The 21,477-nt window shown below is 32.0% G+C and overlaps 2 protein-coding genes across 2 annotated transcripts; one reads left to right on the plus strand and one right to left on the minus strand.

Annotated features, from left to right (window-relative positions):
• Window positions 1-12,288: 12,288 nt before the first annotated feature.
• LOC136065195 (sulfate transporter 3.1-like) lies at window positions 12,289-15,672 on the plus strand (the record flags this gene model as incomplete). Its single annotated transcript, XM_065768015.1, is given in 6 exon segments — window positions 12,289-12,870; window positions 12,966-13,173; window positions 13,501-13,672; window positions 13,804-13,869; window positions 15,118-15,231; window positions 15,556-15,672. Coding segments are annotated over 6 exon segments (993 nt in total), but the record flags the coding sequence as incomplete, so codon positions are not given.
• Window positions 15,673-19,577: 3,905 nt separating this feature from the next.
• Window positions 19,578-21,477, minus strand: LOC111998445 (sulfate transporter 3.1; the record flags this gene model as incomplete). The annotated part of the gene is given in 6 exon segments (XM_024030538.2): window positions 19,578-20,171; window positions 20,267-20,343; window positions 20,458-20,543; window positions 20,639-20,828; window positions 20,919-21,205; window positions 21,423-21,477. Coding segments are annotated over 3 exon segments (525 nt in total), but the record flags the coding sequence as incomplete, so codon positions are not given.

Consider the following 21,477-nt stretch of genomic DNA (forward strand, 5'->3'; position numbering starts at 1 on the left):
TTCTGTGGAAATGTTAGGAGGAGGTTATATTTGGGGAGGTTGTTTACTTGGGCTGTCGTTTATGGGACTCCATCGTCCATATTGCTTTTAAATATAACTTCATCATTACTGTATATACTAATTTCAACCATGTTGCAACAAAGAGATTTCTAGAGATTCAAGAAAGCTGCTTCTATTTCTCTTTTCCACTCTACTTTAACCCTTATATATTCAATCATGTCATGAATATATCATCAATAATGTTGAAATTCACTGACTTATATTATTTTTTAAACTTGCTGCAATTATATATGAGGACTAGAAAAAATTATCCCAAGTCATGACGTAATACCAAGATATTGAAATTCTGTCATCCCTGTATCGTCATCTTAAAAAACTCCAAGGTGGCCACTTATTTACTGTTGAGGTGAGATTTTCTTGGAACACTTGATTATGGATAGGTTTTTGGAGTAATGCCTTAATCCTCAGTAATAAAGAGTTATGGTATGGTTTATATCTTGATAAATAAATGATCTATTATGACTAAAGGATACAAAGCAACCCACTCATCATCATCATCATCATTAGTATTATTATATACATATTGTTATACCTTTATATATAAAGAGTTATGTTATGGTTTATATCTTGATCTATTATGACTTAAGGATACAAAGTAACCCACTCATCATCGTCATTATTATTATTATATACATATTGTTACTTATACCTTAATATTATAAATAATCATTGGTGTACTTATTGGAAAATTAAGTCTTAATATTATATAAATAATCATTGGTGAACTTATTGGAAAAGTGAAAAAAATAACAATGATTTTAATAATGGTTCTCTTGCACATTTGTGGATGTATATATACTTTGTACACACAATGTTCATCATTTAACACATGATATCTACATTTTTTATTGATGCCTGTATTTATAATATAAAATGAGTAATGTGTAAAAATGATATATAATAAGGAGTGTGTAATTTAACACATGATATCTACATTTTTTATTGATGCCTGTATTTATAATATAAAATGAGTAATGTGTAAAAATGATATATAATAAGGAGTGTATAAGAATCAATATCATTATAAAGATAATGCTGTTGTCAAGGTATCACTTAACCATGAATAAGACTGATGTTGCCTTTTATTCTTAATGTACAGGAACCTTAAAAATAGAACTATTTCCTAATTTACATAGACCTATACCTATTCATGCGCATGAAATAATTCAAAATGTATTGCACACATTAGATCTACCTTTTCAATTTATAAAGTGGTTCTATAGTCTATACTTAGTTTCATAAGTATGAATTTTGGTCTCCTGAACCACAATTTAGGAAAAAACTAAATTATTGTCCATCGTAGTCCAATGTTTAACATCATACATGAATTCTTTATTCATTATTGAGGTGATCAGAAGCTTAAGAGTAAGACACATTTGATAGACGGGAATAGACCAAGAAATGTAATTGCTATTTTGTTTAGTTGCAATTTTGGAGCACTAGAATCTAAGGATGCAAAAAAAAAAAAAAAAAAAAAAAACTTATTTTATATTCTCAAACACCGCTTTATCTATTTTATCAACACATTTTACAACTCACCCTACATCCTAGTTTTTATTTTTACATAAATCAATCAAATAATATAACTACCAAACAAAATAATATAAACACCACTTTGTGAGAGAGAGGAGAGAGAGAAGAAAAGTTGACAAGAAAAGGAGGCAGCTAATGAGAAAAGGAGAAAGGGGAAAGTGAGAAGAAAAAAAAATTAAAAAAGGCAAGCAACTACTACAGTGGGGTTGTATTTATACAACTCCACTGTAGCTGGGTTGCAAATGTTTTTAGATATAGCAACCCGGTTTTGGAACTTGTTTTTGTGGATTTGGTGTGTAAAATAGCAATTTAGGGAGTTTTACACCTCCAATGTTAATGCTCTTAGTATGGAAAATAGTTGTTCCTATCCACAATGTCCTTTTTTTTTTTTTTTCTTTTTCCTTTTTTCTTTTGAGAAGCACCAAAATGTCTGTAATAACAATTCCCTTAACTACATAATATGAGATCCTTCTCCAGAAAAAAGTACATATAAGATTATTAAAAACATAAAAATCCCATAAATCATCATTAACTGACACTCCTTTAAAAACTCTCTCTCTCTCTCGTCCATAATATAGTGTAACTATACAAGATTAATGGTTTGTAATAGTCTTTCCAAAATATTATATTATTCATTTCATGGTCTTTACGGTAATAGTGCATCAGTTATCTAGAAATTTTCACAGTTCTTCTCAAAAAAAAAAAAATATAATATATATATATATGTATATTTTTTTTTTTTTCACAGTTGGTTTCCTTGGTGCAGTTATGAAAGATTAATGTTTCTTTTCAATAAAATAAAACATCTTTAATGGAATTCCTTGGCGCATTAATTATGAAAGATTAATTAATGTTTCTTTTCAATAAAATATAACACCTTTATTCTTTAATAGCGTAACTATAAATTATTAATATTTCTTTCCAATAAAATATAACATTTGTAATTATTGGTTGTAAAATAAGTCTTTGCCATATATTTTGATTATTGGGTTTTTGGGTTCTTAGTCTTTACCGTAAATGTGGAACAGATCGTTATAGGTTTTCACTTTTCACAGTAGGTTCCCGAGAAAAAATATTAATTTAAAATTTTAATATGTGTTTGTTCTTTTTTCTAGAAACAACATGTGTTAAATTTTTAGAAAAAATTTTAAAAAAATAATGTCACGCGTGTTATATATGTCATCATTATATTCAAGCTAGTGAAATCGTAATAAATTTTACCAAAAAAATAAAAAATCGTAATAAATGTGGACAAAGTTTTCGTTAGGCAAAGTGGCAATCCCACAAACCATATAAATATAAGGACAAAGTTTAACAATAAAATTAAAGGTGAATTTTGATAAATCTATCATTGGATTACATTTTCTTCTTATATCATATATGCTTGCAAAATTTTTACAAAATTAAAGATTAATAGCTATGTCATCAATAAATTGTTTAAATTGTAAGTTTTTGTAGTTTAAAATTGTGGGGGAAAAAAGGCTCAATCTAACATAGTGGGCCTAGAGCCCCATGTGAGGATTACTGTGCGTCCGAAGAGAATGAGAGGTAAGGACAAGGCTCATCTGGAAGAGGGACCCCTAGAAAGAAAAGTGATTACAATCTGAAGAGGTCGCCTTCTGTCCGAAGAGGTTATACTCCTCTGACGCGAATAGTATGGATCAATTGAACGTATAAAAGGTCAAAATTATCTTCTGATGACTCCTCCTGATCAAGATAAGCTCTGGGTACATCTGGAGAAGATAAGAATGAGGAAATATCTAAAGGAAAAGCTGCTACTACCGCATTTAAGGCATTGCAGCAACTTCTCTGGCCGCATTTATGTGGAGAAGACCTCTGAACAGCGTATCCTCACCTACTGCCACTCACACAGAGCTAAAGGAGATTCTTGACATGACATATACTCAAGTAAACTCACGGATGAGGTACAAGTGGACGATAGAGATGAGGAGAAGGGAGGTTATATAAAGGAAAGAAGCTCCTGAGGAAGGGGAGAAAAAAGAAGAAGGGAGAAGAAAACAAAAAAAAACTTTATTGTAACCCTAAGATCTGTATTCACCACATAATCAATAATATACCTCTTCAGACACCAATTCTTTACGTGTAAATTCATGTTAGTTTATGCTTGAGGGCTGTGATTAATTGTTGTTGATTCCATAATCAACCTAGCTCTTTCACCCATTCTCTACAAATTCATTGTTTTGGACTTGGGCCACAAATCCTTACTCTACAAAAATTATGCATAAAATATAAGTTTATAAATCATATAATAAGTAATATTTGATTGACACAAAATTCGACATGTGTATTAAGAACATAAAGAACATGCTATTCAACGGTTAGATTTTCAAAATATATAGTAATTTTAATGATATTGAGTAAGGCTACAACAAATTTTGTAGCTAAACTTTGTCTTAAATATAATTTTATCATGTCATTGTAGGAAATTTAATTAAAATATGATTTCATTTTTATCATCTTACTATGTCCCACAAAATTGTGTAATACAAATTTAGGGTTTTACTATTGTGTTATCACCAATAGTTATTACATATCAGTTTCTTAAATTACTGGTAAATACTAATCTCTATTACTAAGTAACCACTATGATAATAGTGTATCAATCATGCCCTATTATATTTTTGAGTGATTGCATGGTCATTATATAGCATCCACAAACAAAAAACAAAAAATTCCTTCCCATTCTTGCTCTCGTGGGCAATTAAAAAATATCTAGAATTGTTCCAACTAGGGGAAGAAAAGTTGTATCCGCATGCAAGGGTCCTCATTAAATAATTAGAAAAGTAATTTGTGTTGCGTCACCAATGAGATCCTCAAGGAGGAAGAAGAAGTGAGTCTAGAAGAGAATATGGCTATCACTATCATCCTTTCTCGTGATAATCATACGCGGAAAGAAAGCAAAAAAAAAGAATAAGGAAAATTCCCACCCTCCTTCTACCAAGTCAAATAGATACTTCAATCCCGTCCTGCTTTAAAATCTTTTTGGCAATCACTTGCAGTCACAACTCACAAGAAACACACATACATGAAGCTGCATTTTCTCACTGTTCCATAGAAAGCCACCAATGCAAGGAAGCTTCTAATTATGATACACACTGAAACGTGTACAATGTATTTTTTTTTTTCCACTCTCACACACCTTGATTCAAGGAATCATTCATATTCATGGACCTTTACAGGAACCCAAGTTTTGAGTGAACTCAATTATATAGAATCTGGTTCTCAAATTTACTCAACAACCCAAAAGCTTTAATGTCTTGTAGTATGTTTTACAATCGAAAATTGTACCTAATTGTTAACCCTAAGATATTTTATGAACAAGACTTTGTTATCGTTGTTCTCTTATTCTAAGAGTTTCACCTATCATCAAGGATGGATCTAGGATTTCAATTTAGCGGGGTTTGGAGTATAAAGAAAAAAAAATCATCCAAGGCATCCATATGGTATCAAAATATTATAAATACTCAAAATCATTGTTTCTAAATATATTAAGATGCAATCATTTACCAACAAAGACTAACAAAAACAAAATAATATCTTTTTAGTACTAAGCTAACTAGGAATTTTTTTTTTTTTTTTTAAGTTAGAACATTCACATTGATGGTGTTAAAATTTTTAGCTTTTAGTATCTCAAAAGATTACTTTATCTATTTTACCACATCACTTTACAATACACTCAATATCAAATGTTCTATTTTATTTTTTATATAACTTCATTTAAAATAATATAAAAAATTCATTAAAATAATAAAGGAAGCGAAAGAATTTGAGTTTTTTAATTGAAGAAAGAGATATAATTTTAATAAAATATTGTATTTTATTATTAACAACTTGCTATAGTCAACTGGTATTTATACCACTTTACTGTAGTTGCAAAAAATTTAGTTTTATCTTCTCCAATAACACATAATTTTTTGGTTCTTTGTTGGTAATTTTTTTTTTTTTTTTTTGTTAAAATATAATCACCATTGTGAATATTTTTATTGTTTTTATTAAATTTTTTGGTTGAATAATTGCTATTTGAGTAAGGCTAGTTAGGCTTATTGTAGAAAAAGATGTATAAAGTTTTGGAAGGGAGTCTACCTACAAAAATTAAAAATATTATAACTATAAAAAAATTAAATTTTTTTAACATTTACCCCTGCCTATCATAAGATAAATTACCTAGAAACATTTACACACACAATATGAACAATGGCAATTCTTGACCTTATAAAAAAATTGAATTTTTTTAACAAATCATATTGGAGTATTTTCTAAAAACTAGATATAAGTCCACGCATTTTACTAAAACAATCTTCCAAATGTTGATATTTTTGTAAAGTTTACTATATATCTTAACTTAATTCTTTAATTTGAAAAAATGAATTGAGGTAAAATTTAAGAAAAGATAGGAAGTCAGATTAAAATTGCCACCATGGCCAAATCACACCGAACCTAGATGAAAAAAATCACACTGAACCTAGATGAAAAAAATCACACTAAACAATTTGTAAGATCCATGATATCAGATTGCACATTAATTTGACCTTAATTAATAATGCAAAATGTGGGCAGTCTTAGAGAGATTGGGATTTGGGGGAACCTTTAACATTAGTTATCACATTTTGCGTTGTTGAACTAAGTAGCCTACAAAATTTGGTCAACTTTTTCCAATTTAGGGATAAGTATTTGGACCACTTGTACATGCCAAATATGTTGGTCAACCCGTTAAACATGACACTTTAAGGTCATCACCACCAATGATCCGTAATCAGACTATATCCTCACTCCTCAGCTTTCATCAAATTAGATGTTTTTATTTATTTATTTATTTTATTAGGTAATTAATAATTAATTACTATGTTGTATAAACAAAATAATAAGGGAAAAAAAGAGACTTCAGTCACAACAGCTATTGCCTCAATACATTTTTATTTAAGACAATTTATATATAGTTCATAAATGATTTTTTTTTCTTGTCAAATGTCATTATGCATAAGTTAAATTATGTTCAACTTATGATATATGATGCTCCTCAATTAGACAATTATAATTGGTTATTATATATCAGATTCATATGAACCTAGCCTCCGACAAAACTATAAATAAACCGAATTACAATTCAAATTCAAATAATAAAAACATTTATTTATTTATCTATTTAACAAACAAAACAAGCAAAGAGTTAGATACAGGCTGGATTTCACTTTGAATATTCTTGTACATATATCTATTTATACTTTTTTTTCATGATATTTTTTATGCCATATTGTTAGAACATTTTTTTTTAAAAAAAATTCAATCAAATGAAATATAATATGTGAGTTTCAATTAATTCAACTGATAAACTAAAATCTCATAAAAAAAACTATTACCAGGAGTGAAGTATATTCCATCCCGTATATTACTAATTAAGTACTAACTATCTAATTTTGTAATTTTTATTTTTTTGATAAAAATCCAATTTTGTAATTGATAGTTGATTTAAGTCAAATCTAATTTTGTAACTGATAGTTGACTAAGTCAATTCCTTAACTCAATCATTCCATAAAATATCAAACTCGGTAGGTGTTGTTCGGTACAAAACTACATGGTTAAAAAATAAATTAAAAATATCCGTAACCAACTAATTTCTTACTTCTTCTAAGTTAAAATTCGCTAACCAACAAAAAGTACTAATTACAAATTAACTATCGCCTCTCTGTGTGTGCCGGGGGGTGGGGTTGGTCTTGGGGGGCGTGACAATCCTCCCTAACCAAATCATATCCCAACTTTGTTGGCCCTGCGAAATCAGTGACCTAACACATATGGGGCTTTATTCTTCCATCCAATTGAAGTGCACCACGTATGTAGTCTACATGCAATGCATGTAGTGAGTCATCAATATCCACTCTCATATATAGTAATAAAGGTAATCATGCACAAATTTGTTTCTTCTGGTTCTGTGAGGCACACCGAGCCAGGAAGCACGAATGCAATACAAGTTAAGTAGATCATACTGTACGCCGACAACAATACAATGAGTTTTGATAATTCATGATGCACGACAAGCATTTCAATTGAGTGATATATATAGAAATATATATTGTACTAATTTTAAATTGAAAATATTAAATGTTGAAATTGTTGTGTGGTTGTGTGTGATGATTGATGAGCAAAAGTATGAAAAATAAAGCACATGAAAGTTTACGAGGTTCGGTATAATGGCTTACGTCTAAGTATGAACGCCTTTGCCAACTATATATATATATATATATATCTATTAAGGTATTGTGTTACAATAAAATTAATATAATGTTTATATACTAGAGAATATTTGACTAATTCTAGGCTAATCATAGACTAACTCAAAATGAAGTTACTTATTTTACAAATACATGAGCCTACAATTGGTTTAAGCCACTTGGACTATAATATGTGTAACATTAAATAAGAACTGATAAAATGTGTAAAATTTATTTAAATAGTACACTATTTATTAAATTATTAGTTTGACTAGATTTTTTCTTTCCTCCTTCATATGCTGGGACTTGTTTTCATTTTGATTTATTGAATTTGAATTTTTTTTTTCACTTCAATCAATCAAGCTTGAGTTCATTACTTCATTTTCAAAATAATCATTTTGTCCATTACCATAAGTAATTTGTAAGTTAAGTGTCAAATAAGCATTAACACATGCCTAATCAAATAGGCAACACATAACTACATTTTAGATCTGGCTGCATTAAAAAAAAAGTTTTCTTTTCTCTCCGATTCCTTGCACCCAAAAAAAGTAAAAAAACACACACACACAGCATGGAATTTCCAAATTACGAACCATCTCACCACCTATCATTGGTCCCTTCTCTTGTAGTGTTCGTCACTCTTTAGGTCATGTGTCCTTTCTCTAGCCCTCGTCGAAAATGAGAAAAGGCGGCCGTCTTTGCCTTTTGGTAATTGGCTTACAGTGACTCATTCTTTATTTTAGGTGGCCCAAATGATGATCGATGTTGTCGCAAGCTCTTGTGAATTGCTTCAAACGAAAGCTTGCCACCGTTGAGGTTTCTGAGGCTGAGTTCAATAAGATTAGCACAAACGATATACTACATAACTTTAAAAGGTTCTTGTTGATTTCTTCTAGAGAGGTGGCTTTGGAAAGCTTAAAGAAAGATGGTTTAAGGGGTTTGTGGGGGTCCCTAGTGAAAATGGGGAACTAAATCTTTGTTGTTGTTGTTGTTGTTGTTTAAGACAACCTTTGAGTATATATCATAGAATTAGGAAGAGACAAAGGATTGGGATTGGATTAGGATGAGTTGGAGGGATGGGGATTGGTTAGGGGTGGGTTCAAGAAGGGTGGAGAAGAGACCGTGGCGGCTCCTGAAATTTTTCTTAGGGTGTTCCTTAAGAAACATAAATTATATAATTTAATAAAAAAAAAAAGAAATTCATATATTGACAATAACAACAATAAAAAAAAAAATAAATAAAAAAAACATCAAATATATAAAGTTTACAATTACCTTCTACAAGTTTTCATATTTTGAAATCAGTGCATGATAGTCTCATTATCAATCCTACAAGCTACATCTCTTTCAATATACACAACCAAGCAATCATTCATCTATTGAATGTAGAACAAATTACTGAGCAAAATTTAATTTTATTGGCATAAAAAAAACTGAGGGTGTTCCCAGTTTTTTTTAAGGGTAGACAAATAAAAAATTTTAAATTATTATATATAAAAAAAAAACAATTCAGGTCAGAGTGGTCTTGAGACCACCCTAGCCTTAAGATGGCGCCACCCCTGAGAAGAGATGGATGAGGGAAGGCTTATTGAGGATTCCGTGTTTAAGTTTCATTTAGAGCAATGATGATTGGGCTGTTGTTGGTCTTGTAGCTGTCAAAAATTCTAGGATCACATAAAAATCAAAATTTTTGCTACAATTATCTATGTGACAGATTACGTAAGTTGTAACTTTTTATACAATACTAGAATTACTCTTGTAGTTCTGCAAGGAGCACTCAAAATAGTTCTCAAAATACTTAGTTGGTTAGCTTATGTGGCATTCAATCGAAGTTAGGGTAATAGATTGGACAGAATGAACATTTTGAAAATTAAGTCAAATTCGGCCGGGGATGAAAATGAAAAAAAATAAATTAATTTAATTGACGAAAGTGAAAGCAAACCAAAATATAAAGAAAGAAAAGTGTAATTTAGTGTATTAGTTCACATAAAAAAAATAAAAATAAAAATAAAAACATATTAGTTCTATAGAGACCATTTGTGAGAGAAAGGACAAGAAAAACAAAAATAAAAAATCAAGAAATATTTCACTGTATCATAAACTTTACGTGACAAATGGATCGGGTCAATCAAGTTACAAACTGGATCAGATTTGGTCAACCTGCATTTTTCCGCTTGAAAAAATAAAAAAATTGAAAGCATGTATGCCACTTAATAAATCATACATCAAATTACTTGGTTTGAAATGCATTAATTGGATTCACTCATGTCAAGAAAGATCTTAGACCAACAAATTGATACTTATTCATTAATAAATTATACAAATTCCAACATTGTTAACCAAAACAAAATAGCATAAATACAAAGGAGTCTAGTCTGTCATTTTTTTAAAATCTAATTAAAACACACACACATGCAAGTTTCATTTCAATTTGTATTTAATTTTAGATACACAGTAGTTGAGACTCCATTTCAATTTAGGAATATACATCAAAGTTTAATTGTTTACTTACTTATATATGGTTTATTTTATGAATATCATGCCATTATTAAGCAACACACACCCTAAGAAGTATCATCATATATTTTGAAAAGTCAATTATTTTGGCTATGGACTATTAAAAAAATTAGCCTAAACACCCATAATTTATGTCAATTTCATTAATATACTTTGGCTTTACTTTTTTCACACTTGTGAATACTTCTCATATATATCTATAATTTCAAATATTTGTTTTTTATTCTACTACAACTAGATTATCTTGGCATACACTTCATCATTTGACATCTAAAAATATTTGCTTCTTGCAATATTCAAGTGAGAAGAAGATCTCAATCATTCATCTTTTAGTTCGCTTGCATGCTACTAGATAAGGCCTCAATTGATTTCTTGACGCTATTGTATTTAAATGATATTAATATGTATATTAAGTTTGAGTTACGCATTGTAAAATCAGAAATAAACAATTAGTAAACTTGTTAGGACTAAATTTTTTTTAAAGAAAATAATTTTTTTTTTTTAAAAGTCAAATCACAAATCAGCTAGGTATGGTCATAGGTAAACCTGTTTTTATTCTTGATTAAAAAAATCGGGTTCAAATTCAAATAAGACATTTTTCCTTCCAATTCAAGTCTAGTTAGAGCATCCATATCAGTCCATGGATAATCTTGCAAAATACAAAAAGCAGCTCTTTTTACACATTTTGATAAAAGAAAACCCACATCAGTGGGTGTAAACTTGTGCAAAATTGTGCATAAATATACAAGATCTACAGTAACTGTGGATATATACATGGTTACTATGATCTTCTATACATTATTTTAATAATTTTTAATTTCGCTTCTTTTTTTCTCTCTCTTCTCCAATTACAAATCCAACACCCTCATCATCTGCTTCTTCCTCTGATACACACACTCCCACCACAGACAAAATCAAAAATCAACCACAAAAATCAAAAATCAACCACAAAATCAACAGCAAAATCAATCACAAACACCACAAAACCAAACACACCCACACACGGACACACCAACGGAGACAGAGAGAGTGGATCGGGGCTTATGGTGGATCGGCGTGCTTGGATCAGAGTTTTATATCGACGTGCTTGGATCGGCGTTCTTCTCGCCGTGCTTGGATCGAAGTTTCAGATCGGCACCATGCTTGGATCGGAGTTTCAGATGGAAATTTCATATCGGCGTTTGGATGGAAATTCAGATCGGCGCCATGTTTGCTGCCATCACCAGATCCAACCCAAATGGACTTAGATTGACATGGGTTTGTGTTGAAGTGGAGTTTTCTAGTTTGTTAATGGAGTTTTCCGGTGAAGAAATGGGTGAAAGAAGAGATATTGACTGGTGAAGAAAGATGAAAGAAAGAAGATTCACCGTGTAAGAGAGAGAGAGAGAGAGAGAGAGAGAGAGAGAATAGCGTTCAGAAAAGAAAAGTGAGAAAGTGGGATTAAATAGTAAAGTTGTTGAAATAAAAATAAAATAAAAAAAAAAGAATATAAAATGATTATTTAGAGAAAATAGATAATAAATAAACTGATGTGGGTGTTGTGAATAAGTAAATATGTAAAATAAAAAAAGTAGATTTTAGATGTGTAATTTTTACAAAATTTTTACATTCACTGATGTGAATGTTCTTATGGGGGTAATTTTACCACATCTTCTATTTATATATGAAATTCACGTCCGATTTGGATATTACTTCCTCTTTGAATTCAAAGAAAACTATACAGAAACCTACTAGCTAGTTTGATATGATGAACCTACGTACGAAGTGATACAAATTACAAAGTAGTGGACGGTAGTTGCCAAGCAAAGCAGAGTATAAAGTCGAATGAGGTCAAAGTGTTTGATGAAAAATTAAGGCCGCGTGTTAATCCGTTTCTGGGTCCCATAAAGCACTTGAACATCCACCACGCGCCATTTACCACTTTAAATACCAGCTCCCCTTGCCATTTCCTCAGTGCACAATCAGCTCTTAGCTCAAAACCCAAGTTTAGCATTTGGCAACTCTCTCTCTCTCTTTCCCTCTCTCTCTTTCTCTCTCAAATGTCACCAAGCCTAGCCAACTACAACTAGGAAAATCACCCTTGAAGAAAAAGGCACATACCATATAAGTTGTGCTAGATATCTGCATAGCACAACGTATATTATAAAGCCAACTTGTTAAACATTTCTAGCTACTTTTGTACCATTGTATCTCTAAATCAAACATAGCTTTCAATCAATGGGTAACGCCGACTATGAATGCCCACACAGAGTTGCCATTCCTCCATCCAAGCCATTGTTCAAGTCCATACAGTCTTCTTTCAAAGAGACTCTCTTTCCTGATGACCCTTTTCGCCAGTTTAAGAACCAGTCTCTAGCTAAGAAGTTTATACTGGGCCTACAATACTTTGTACCAATCCTCGAATGGGCCCCTCGCTACACGTTCGAGTTCTTCAAAGCTGATCTTATTGCTGGAATCACTATTGCCAGTCTAGCTGTCCCTCAAGGGATAAGCTATGCAAATTTGGCTAACTTGCCACCGATTCTTGGATTGTGTAAGTGGCCAAATTTTTATAACAAATACGCTTATGAATTACAATATGCTCGTTATGAATCTGTTTTGCTAAAATGGGATATCTAAAACATGCAGATTCTAGCTTTGTCCCACCATTGGTCTATGCCATGTTGGGAAGCTCTAGAGATTTGGCAGTAGGCACTGTGGCTGTTGCATCACTTCTCATATCTTCTATGCTGGGAAAGGAAGTTAGCCCTTATGAGAACCCAACACTTTATCTTCAGTTGGCTTTCACTGCTACGTTCTTTGCCGGAATCTTTCAAGCTTCACTCGGGATCTTAAGGTCTGTTGTTCTCTTATCTATTTCACTTAAAATGAAGATAGTCCATTTCATAATTAAGATTTTACTTCATTAGTTAATCTAATAGCGTAAAGCGTGTTACGTCATTTAAATAATGCAACACACGACTACCAAATGGATCCTAATACCTATTATATAGGGTTTTGTACTCAATGCATGCGGGTTAAATTTTAGGGCATAACTAAAGGCTACAAAAATAGTAAAATGTGGACAAAGATACAAAGAAAGAAGAATAAAAATGACCTCCAATATACTTCAACATGCTTCATGGTATTTTATAATCTTTTGAAATGATCTTTTAAATTGCAGACTTGGATTTATCGTGGACTTTCTGTCGCATGCAACAATTTTGGGCTTCATGGGTGGAGCAGCCACAGTTGTTTGTCTCCAGCAGCTCAAAGGGATTCTTGGGCTGATTCATTTCACCCATGAGACTGATATTGTCTCGGTTATGCGCGCTGTGTTTGGCCAAACACACCAGGTAATTAACTTTCTTTTACTATAACTAGCCTATATATACATACATACATACATACATATATATATATATATATATATTCTCTCCTATTTTTCTTAGTTGAAATTTTTATGATGTTTGCTACTATATTGCAGTGGAGATGGGAAAGTGCTGTATTGGGCTGCTGTTTCCTGTCCTTCCTTCTTCTAACTAAGTATTTCGTAAGTATAGTACTTATTGCATTAACATTATTTTTTAAGCCTTCGGTACCAAGTTTTGAAAAGGTTCAATCTTCAAAGTTTGTGAAAGAATCAAACATATTACCTTTCATGTCATTTACCCACCTGCTGCTGTCTAAATAATTACATAACATCATCAAAACCACCACCAACAATAATAATAATCAAAGTAGCGATGGAAAATTGTAAAGGGTGTTTCTTTAATAGTAAGGGCTACCATCATCTGAACCTACCCAAAAATAAACACACACGTATCTTCATTAATTCCTTTCCTCACTCTAGGGGTTAGGACTCACCTTTCACCCCTTAATAAGTTTTGGAAAACAAAGAGCTAGATCTCAAATGGTAAGTCAATAATGGATAAAAAGAAAAATGCTTAACCAATCAAATCGTTACACAAGATGATGCAACCATTATTATCCAAAAACTCGTTTGGTTTTATTTATCTTGTAAAGTAAGTCAATTTTTTTTACTTTGTTTTTAAAACTGCACTTTTCTTTTAAGATACAAGTTAGTCAAAACCTAACTTACTTTTCACCGCAAAAAAAAAAAAAAAAAAAAAAAAAAAAAAAAAAAAAAGTGTGTTTGTTAGTTACACCTCAAGCAGCACGTATGGTTTGACCATAGAAATACTTAATCAAAAGAATAGCATTAAGGGCTTGATTGCTCTCTCTCTCTCTCTCTGGCTGCATTAAACTAGGAACCAATAAAATTTATCTTTAGTGCAATAAGGTGGAGTTTGGATAGCATTTCCCAGCTTGCCGTTTGCATTTTTTTTTTTTTTTATGAGTCTTGTGCACTGTTTATGGGATCCAAAAGTACCATATTCAACAACTTTTAAAAAAAAATTAAGTCTTATAGCACTATTCATACATTTAAAAATTATTTTGCTATAATGTTTTCAGTTTTCAACAATAAGCGGTATCCAAATAGACCCCAAGTGAATTATTTTATTTCTAATAAAAGGCGCATAGCATGCTTTTAGAAAGCATAAATTTTAAAAATTAAACCTCTCAATCCTTCATGATGAGGTCATGAATATATGAATTTGAACCTAACAATCTACAAAGAAAAAAAATTATAAAACAATTATGGGGTTTTCTTTTCTATATAACTTTATATTTCACTCTTATAAAAATAAAAGAATAAAAAAAAAACTTTATATTTCACTATTGAGACCAAAATTTATGTTTGCATGCATTAATTTTATTTTATTTTTGGATCTACTAGAGCAAGAGGAAGCCAACCTTCTTTTGGATAAATGCGATGGCGCCTCTGACATCTGTTATTTTGGGAAGCCTCCTTGTTTTTCTGACCCATGCTGAAAAACATGGTGTTCAAGTGGTAAGCTCTCTCTGTCTGTCTTTGCTAACCCCACTAGGCACTACTAGTCTATGCTATCCAGCAAGTAAGCCTCCACCCATGAAAATACGACCAATATTCTATGATGTACATGTAACCAGTAAAGTAGCTCTGACTACGACATACAAATCTTCTTTGTCTTACCATATTATTCCACACATACATGACAAACTCACACACTTCATTTACACTTATATTCTTGGACAGACTATAGTATAATAGATTTTAAAGTGCTAGAGGGATTTAATTACAGGGTGTATCATATTCATTAATTTGTGTTTGTTTGTTTGTATCTGTGATCTCCAGATTGGACATCTGAAGAAAGGTATAAATCCACTTTCTGTCTCTGACTTGGCTTTTGGGTCACCGCATCTATCATCAGCAATCAAAACTGGGATCATCACGGGCATCATTGGCCTTGCTGTAAGTATCAAACAATACAATTCCCATCACATGCATCAAATGCTCATTTCTTGGCATTTGGCACCACTTCTGATTAATGAAATCTTGATATTTATTATTTGCGCTTTGCCCACGTGCACCAAATGAAATGCTGAACTGATGCGTGACTATTTTAAGACAAACTCGGATTACATCCAAAGTTTCAGTGTATATAGACACATGTTTAATTTTTGTCATATATTAAAATTGTGTCAGCTGCAATACATTGGAGTCAAGCTTTACCCTTTTACAACATGTATTATACTCACATCTCCTCTCGAAATATTGAAAACAAGACAAATCCATATACGTGACAACTATCAATATTGAAGGGACCCATATGATGAAAAATGCATGATCACCGACTAATATTGTTTATTAGCGCCTCCACAATAGACCATTAATTTGGCCCATGAGTCACCGACTAAAGATTGCAGTTCAACCTGTCTTTCTTTTCGCCAATAGAAAAACAAATTAAAAGTTTGGTATGTTTTGTTTAACTTTTGACAATAAGGTCAAAGTAAGTAAACAAAGATAGACAATATATGGACAAGTAGTAATAGAAAAATATTAATGGGCGCAAACAGAGGATATTCCCATCCAGCCCTATTTCATCCCGTGCAGGTTTTTCATTTTTTCCCCCAATAAGGATAGAGCAAGAATGAATTTTGTCTTGTCCCATTCATAATTCAATTTAATATACATCTAATCTAAATTATCTATCTTATTGTGCAATATATGTATAACTTAAATTTATATATATATATATATACACACACATATATCTTATTCATAATTTAATTTTGTATTTTATTATCTAAATAATATATACTACGTCTCTTATTTTATATTAATGATTAAAGATTAATATTAGGGATACTATAAATTTTAATATATATAAATTTTACGAATTAATGTGATAATTTTTTAACACAATAAAAAAATTATTAAAAAAATATTTATTATATTGTTAATGTGGTAACAAGCATTTTCATCATTTTGTGAGCTTGTAAACCTTTTTGTAATATTTGCCTTAGCATTTGCCATGTTTATCATAACTCATGAATTGTTTTTTTGCCCATATAATGTTTACTATTAGAAAGAAAACTTTGGTCAAGAAAAATTAGTTAGTATAGGTCACGTTATACTGTATCCCCGAAGAGAATGCTAACAACACATACTGTTGGGTGTGAAACAGGAAGGTGTAGCAGTTGGGAGAAGTTTCGCTACTTTCAAGAACTATCATATTGATGGAAACAAAGAAATGATGGAAACTTGACATCAGGTCCAAGATCTTAATACTCTTTCTTATCTTGGCATGGATCCATCTCATAAATTTTGGAGGTCTGCTAAAGTTAGACGGCTTTAAGTCAAAAAGAAAGACAAAACATCAGTTGTATGTGTTTTGCCTTGATTTGGTATGCAAGTTCCTGCTTTGATGTGGTAAATGCTTGCCAATAGGTGCTTTTCTTTGTCATATCATTCTTGTAGTCAGCTTTAAACTCTTTCTGAAAATCTGCAGGCTTTTTGAGTGGTTTTGTTTTGCAGAGATTTTTATTATATGATTGCTTTTCCTGTAATCTGATTGAAAACGAGGCTTTGCCCTTGAACTAAGTGAGTCATTTCTGGTGCCGATTTTATATTACTAACATCAATGTCAGGAACTGTTGGAAGTAATTGTCTTAAAAGTGTTTAAAATGGCTATAGCTTATAAATAGTGCTAATACCGTTATTCCAGATCTCCATTTATGTAAATTCAATGAAACAATTTTTTATTTTATTGGTCTGTGTTTACTCGTATATAAAAAACTTGTTACTGTGCTCCTCATTAATTGCGTTATTCTGATTGACTGATATTGTTAACTTCTAAATCATTCTTTTATCTTGATTTCTGCTTAAAGGAAAGATGAATTGGTGGTTCGGAGTCTATCATCTTTCACGTTCATATAGTGTGTGTTAATGTTCTGATAAGAGACCATCACATGTGTATCTCTTCAATTCTTCTATTACTTTCATGCTTGGTACTACATATGAGACCTTTAAAACCATATCTGAGCAATTGTAATTGTGTTTAGGAAAGTGGGTAATCTACTTAAAGATTAGTTAGGGTTCTAAAAAATGATTAGTGAATTACCATAGGCGTATATAAATTATATTGTGATATCACTAAACAGGAATTAAGGATGAATATTTCATCATCCTGAATTAGCTTTACCTAGATACAGGGAAATTCAGTTAGCTAATGTGGAAAGATTGTGATCAACATTAATGTGGAAAGGACTGTGTTCCTCATTAATTGCATATTAACATTGGGATCAATTCTGAGTCAATTAAACGCAGTCATTGGACTGAGAGTTCCAATGGTAAGCAAAGATAGGTGATGGTGAGCTTTATAAATTAAAGCAAGCGCCATATCTGACATACAAATAATTGTGATATGGGTCTTGCTTGTTGATGGGGCTTCAGCATGGACAACGGATAAATAGGGGTGAGAATGGGATTAAGCCAGTTTGTACTGGGCCATTTGATTTTGGTTTGGTTCATATTGATCTCTATAACCTGGAATTTTTTAGCTTAGATCAGGATAAGACTTGGTAACTTGGTTGCGCTGACATCTTCTAATAAAAGCATATCCTTAATTTAGCTTCTCAAATGCTTAATGTGATAATCTTTGGAGTTGCTAAATACATGAAAGCAAATAGAGAGGCACTCACCTATTCAACTGAGTATCACAAAATAGGAAATAAATTTGAAGAGAACCATAACCAACAAGGGTTTAATAAAATTAGTAGAGGAAAAGAGAAGAAGAAAAAGTAAGCAATTTCCAGTTATGCTATAACTGGAAAATTGCATTAGTAGAATTAATAATAAAATGACATTTCATGTCAATTAAGGAAGTATCAGAGATTCAGAGTATATGACTTTAGATAGAATATAATGGAGAAAAAAAATACATGTGGTTTTCACAAGTTCTAAGAGCTTCCGGTTGGGCTCTCCGCTTATTTGAAGGCTCTTATGGTTTACATGGCTACATATTTCTATTGAAGTCCTAACTTGAAGGGTGATTTATTTGGTTGATAAATGCTCTTAATTAGTTAATAAGGTCATCCCATAAACTTCCAAGTTCAAAACTAAAGCTTTTCAATTGAGTTTCTTTACGATCTGAACTCATAGATAAGAGTGCTCGTTTTACATTGTTGTAGGAACTAGAATTTTAGGTGTAGAGTTCACTTGGGTGATTTGACATTTTTTAGAATAATCACATGGGAGCATCCAGACACGCGCATAAGCTGCAAGTACACCATATTTAAGATGATATTTCAATATGTTTTTTCCGAGAACAAAGTTAGTACAAACTCCACTTCAATTTGTTTAGATTAATTAGAGTTATTGATTAACTTTTAAGAGACCCTTATAAAGACATTGTCTAATTTCCTGTTGTGTGACATACGTGATAGGACAATGCCTATGCAAAAACCCAATAATATGTTTTTCTTTTCACAATGAGGGAAGTAGTTGAAAGTTGAAACTCTTATAGGTCTATCAGCACAGGACTAACAATTCTGGTTCAACTTTATGCTTGTGCACTTGACCTAAAACCACACAAGTAGAAATAAAAATGATGAATATACAAGTGTTGGTGAACAGTTGCTCTATAGAACTCTCCAGTACTTTAAATTGTGGTCTTTATGCGTAATAATTATTTCACGTATTCGGCATATACAAAAGATACCTTCTCCTTCATGTGCGTATTGCTATTTATAGGTCAACTGTCGAAGATAAGATGCAAGTCTCAATTCAAGATCTAAGGACATTTCCTTTTCAGATTAGTTTTCTATGGCTGAAACAAAATGGTTAGTCTTAATCACAATTCACAGGCCACCTGATGAATGTGATGCCCATGATGGTCAAGTGGTAATGGCTCTTTTCTATTAAAAGCTGAATCTAACATAACACTGTTGATTCATTATGCAATTGAGCCCCACAAGTGTGGCCAAGTCTTGAAACTTCGATTACAGACTTTATAGTCAGAAACATTACATGTAGGAATCGGGGAATCACTTAATACCCCAGGCCCCATCAAGCCACTTGCCTCAGTACTAGTTCGATAAGTTTACATTTCATATTTCATTTTCATTTACAATACTTAAGAATTAGCAAAACACCCCAAAAATAATACCCTCTTTCTCACTCTGCATTGGTCCTCATCATTGGCGGACGCTCTTGCCTAATACTCATGGATGCATCTAGTACATATAAACATTTGGATCAATTATGCAATTGATCATAGCTTAGACCATGTTTTCTCGTCCTTATAATTCAACTGCAGCTGGATTGGGCTTGCAGGAGTGTAGCATGAAGTTGCATGCTGCCACAGCTTCTGCCACTGTTAAATAAATCCATTCTTCACCAATGTTTTCGATGAATTTGGACTTGTCCAACTTCTTAATCACCTCGCTTCTTGGGTTGGCTAGCACAAGCTATATTGAAAACAACATATATAGTACTTTAATAATCAACTAAAGCTATTTCTTGGCATTGAATTTAAAATAAGAAATGGCAATAAAATTTCTACCTTGAGACCCCTGCTATCTGAATTCTTCTTAACCTCTTCAAGCATGCTGATCCCACTCGTGTCAATGCTACCAACAGCTGTGATATGTAAATGCATCTTTAGCTATGAGGAGAGTAGTTGTAATATTGTATAGGATAAACGCTGATGTCTTTATTGAGTTCTAGAGAGACTGTTTCTAATTGATTCCTTACCGCTCAAGTCTAGGATAATGTACTGTAGGCTGGTTTGTCCAGAAGATTTTAATTTCTCTTCCTCCTCGTAAATCCATCTTTGGATTCTGTGAACAAGTTTAGCACCAAGATAAATATTTTCTTCATGCTCAATAATAGTGAGTTATCATTAACAACTTGAATATTGCATATGTTTTTGTACCTTTCTCTTAAGTAGTTTGAATTTGCGAAGTAGATGGGGCGTCAATTTGGAGAATGAGTACTCCAGGAACATTATTAGCGATTGGATATTGATCAATGCTTCTGTAAGCCATGGAGTTGGGAATGTTCCCTAAGGCAAAAGTCCTTGGCCTTGCTACAAATAGGAGTACCCTTAGCAAGGATAGTGTAACCTGCATTTTCAAATATAAACCACATGAACAACTTTAAACAATAAATTAGAACATATTGTATTTTTTGGATAATGTTCCTAATCCACTTACCGCAACGACAAGGCCAACCTCAACGCTGAAAAAGACGACACCAATATAGGCACCCATACAGACAACGAAATCAAACTTGTCGATATTCCAAAGGTGGATGGCAGCTTCATAGTCGATAATGCCAAGCATGGCAGCTATTATTATAGAGGAGAGCACTACAAGAGGTGTGTAGTGGAACAATGGCGTAAGGAATAGCAATGTGATCATCACTGCTGTTGCCATGACTATGTTGGACACTGCAGTCTTGCACCCTGCATTGAAATTCACTGCAGTTCGCGAAAAAGGCCCTGCAATCACATTGGATTACATATGTATTAGCATTTGATCATGAAAAATGCTAGTCCTACTTGTTATAATAGCGTGGGGTTGTGATAACCTTTCTAGGGGCCCAAATCATCTAGCCCAAGGCAAATTAACCAAGGTTCTAATTTGGGTTTTCTTTGGATTATGTGGGATTTGTTTGTACCTCTTATATTATATATTTTGGACTTCTAAAAAATGTACCTGCGGTCAAGTAACATGAAGTGCAAGATCCAGCAATGTTCATTATCCCAAAGGC

The sequence above is a fragment of the Quercus suber genome, unplaced genomic scaffold (genome assembly GCF_002906115.3).
Source record: "Quercus suber isolate HL8 unplaced genomic scaffold, Cork oak 2.0 scaffold_877, whole genome shotgun sequence".
Taxonomy (NCBI): domain Eukaryota; kingdom Viridiplantae; phylum Streptophyta; class Magnoliopsida; order Fagales; family Fagaceae; genus Quercus; species Quercus suber.